Here is a 2,550-nt window from a genome sequence, read left to right on the forward strand (position 1 = left end):
ATGGTGCAATATAAGCAAGGTGTCTTTTTCTTTTATGGGGCAAAAATGGAGGAGTCTACAATCTTTTTAAGATTGATTTTTAAGAAAGAAGATGATGATGATGCACAACATAAGCAAGGTGTCATTTTCTTTTGTGGGGCGAAAATGGAGGAGTCTATAATCTTTTTAAGATTGATTTTTAAACTTTAGTTTATAAGGCTTTAGAAGAAACCCTATTTACATACAAGCTTGCATTAGAGCCAGTCACATGTAGAGTGAGTTTTATGGAATGAGAAAAGCATTTTGCACACTCTTTTTGACATGCTTTCCACATTGCCACAAGCTTGTCTATGTATCCCTCTCTCTCTAAAGGGCACAAACATATGGATAGTAGAGGAGCTCACACAAGCCCAAATGAAGCAAAAATTAGCAGAGCCAGCTAAGATGCAAGCAGCCCACAAGGAGGCCAAGTGGGTAGTATTTCATGGTGGTAGAGCCATTATTGAATTCCGTAGAGAGCAATCCTCCTAGGCTTTAACTGATGTATCTCTAGGCTATAGGGCTTCAAAAATTTGTGTAGTTTTACTATGTTTTTTAAAAATTTTTATTTCTATGATCTTATGGCTTTAGCTTTTGGTCCCATAGGTCATATTTGGCCTTTGTGAACGTTGATTGAAAACAAGCTCTCTCTCTCTCTCTCTCTCTCTCTCTCTCTCTCTCTCGCGCGCGCGCGTGCACGCACACGCACACACACACACCCACACCCACACAGAGAAACACACATTCTCTCAAAGGCACACGCACACGCACACACCCACACCCACACCCACACCCACACCCACACGCACACACACACACCCACACCCACACCCACACACACACACTTCCACACCCACACCCACACCCACACAGAGAAACACACATTCTCTCAAAGGCACACAAAGGCAGAGAGCCCCTAAATGAAGATACTTTTATCAAGCAAGAATATATTTTAACAGAATAAAATGAATATAAAGCAGTCAATTTAAAGTGATGTATGTAAATTATCATGCATCATGTTGCTATTAAAAGGCTACCCTTAGAGTCGTGACTTGCGCCGTGCATGCAACGCCTCGATCCGCACAAATCTATTGTCATTTGCTCCTCTTATTTTACCATACGTTGCTTGGGCATCCTTCCTGCTCACAGAGTAATTAGCTTAATCTTCACCTGTTAAACTCGGTTAGCTTGCATTAGCTGCGTGCTTTTCCTGTTGTTTTGATTGCGTTTGCTCGCGTAACTTGCTTTGCAGTTTTTTCTTGATTTCAATCATATTGATTTGGCCACTCCTGCCTCACGCTTAATCTGCTAATTGTATGAACTTGCCGCTAATTTTTTCCATTAAGTTTAGGCGTAATTTACTCTTGTCTTACGCTTGATCTGCTATTTGTACGAAGTGGGCGCTGCTTTTTTTTTCCCAATTAAATCAATTGATCTGAGAGGCTTAATTTAATCCTTACGCTTAATCTGCTGATTTTACTGAGTTGGGCGCTAATTTTTTTTAAAAAAAGGAAATAAAGTGGTTTGAGCCGTAGTTTAAACACTGATTAGTGCTTTAATATCTTTATTAGTTGCTTGCTTAATCTTAGAGATTAGTGGGGTAAATGACTAATTTGTTGCTGCGTGCACAGGTTGCCCCAGTGCTTCTATATTTTGCGCCCATTTCTGATTGTCTCTGCAGCAAGCTTTTTGGAAAGCAAGCTTTCTGAGTTCTGAGTTTGGCACGGATTTCTGCGACAAACTCACCCATGCTATGTAAGATTGCTGGAGATACCATAGCTAAGGAGAAGAAGATGAAAGAGGGTAGCAAAGTAGCTCATCAGGCAAGTGGAAAAAGCACCAAAAAGCAGCTGCCCTTACCACCATTACCAACACAACATCAACAAGTAATAACATCATCATCGTCGCCACCATCCATCGCCGTCGTATCATCATCTTCATCATCCATGGCTTCATCACCACCACCACCACCATCATCATCATCATCATCATTATCATTATCATCGTCATTGTCGTTGTCGTCATCGTCGTCGTCATCGTCATCATCATCATCATCATCATCATCATCGTCATCCCTCGCGGCCATAGCATCTTCATCGTCATCGCCTGCGGCCACACTACACGAGCTTCTGAGCAACATTGTGGGGCAGAGAAACCAGATCTTGGGACTCATTAATGCCATCGACCCAAGCTTCCTCGCAAGTGTGAGCCCAAAATTCTTTCATGAGCACAGGCTTCTCAACCAAGTCGCAGAGCTCCAAGGCAGAATCATGGCTATAAGTGAGGAGATCCACCACATGAGGGCCAAAAATGCTCAGCTAGAACGCGAGCTCAGCGCTTTCCGTGACAAAGGGGCAGCATCGTAGCTCTCTTGTAGTTGGGGCATTGAGACATCTGTGCAGGATGTTATCATGGAAAGGAAGAAATAATATAGATCTCCTCATGAATCATGAATCAAGGATGGTGGAAATCTATCTGCAATTGTTTGGTCCTGAACCATGGATAGAATTTTGCAGTTTTTGGTTCCTGAAT

At 42.3% G+C, this 2,550-nt stretch overlaps 1 protein-coding gene across 2 annotated transcripts in view; it reads left to right on the forward strand.

Annotated features, from left to right (window-relative positions):
* The first annotated feature begins 1,055 nt into the window (after positions 1–1,055).
* The window catches only part of LOC147611382 (uncharacterized), a 1,794-nt gene continuing 299 nt past the window's right edge, over positions 1,056–2,550 (forward strand). Inside the window, exons 1-2 of one of the 2 annotated variants that reach the window (XM_086784882.1) lie at positions 1,056–1,168; positions 1,650–2,550. The exon at positions 1,650–2,550 is cut by the window's right edge and continues 299 nt beyond it. In XM_086784882.1, coding sequence (XP_086641008.1) covers positions 1,767–2,384 — 618 coding nt within the window. In that variant the 5' untranslated portion in view covers positions 1,056–1,168; positions 1,650–1,766 and the 3' untranslated portion in view covers positions 2,385–2,550. Of the gene's footprint in view, positions 1,333–1,649 lie in introns of both variants that reach the window. The other variant, XM_086784883.1, reaches the window with a different exon arrangement.

This window comes from Cibotium barometz, chromosome 47 (assembly GCF_041138505.1).
Source record: "Cibotium barometz isolate CiBa-2024 chromosome 47, ASM4113850v1, whole genome shotgun sequence".
Classification (NCBI taxonomy): domain Eukaryota; kingdom Viridiplantae; phylum Streptophyta; class Polypodiopsida; order Cyatheales; family Cibotiaceae; genus Cibotium; species Cibotium barometz.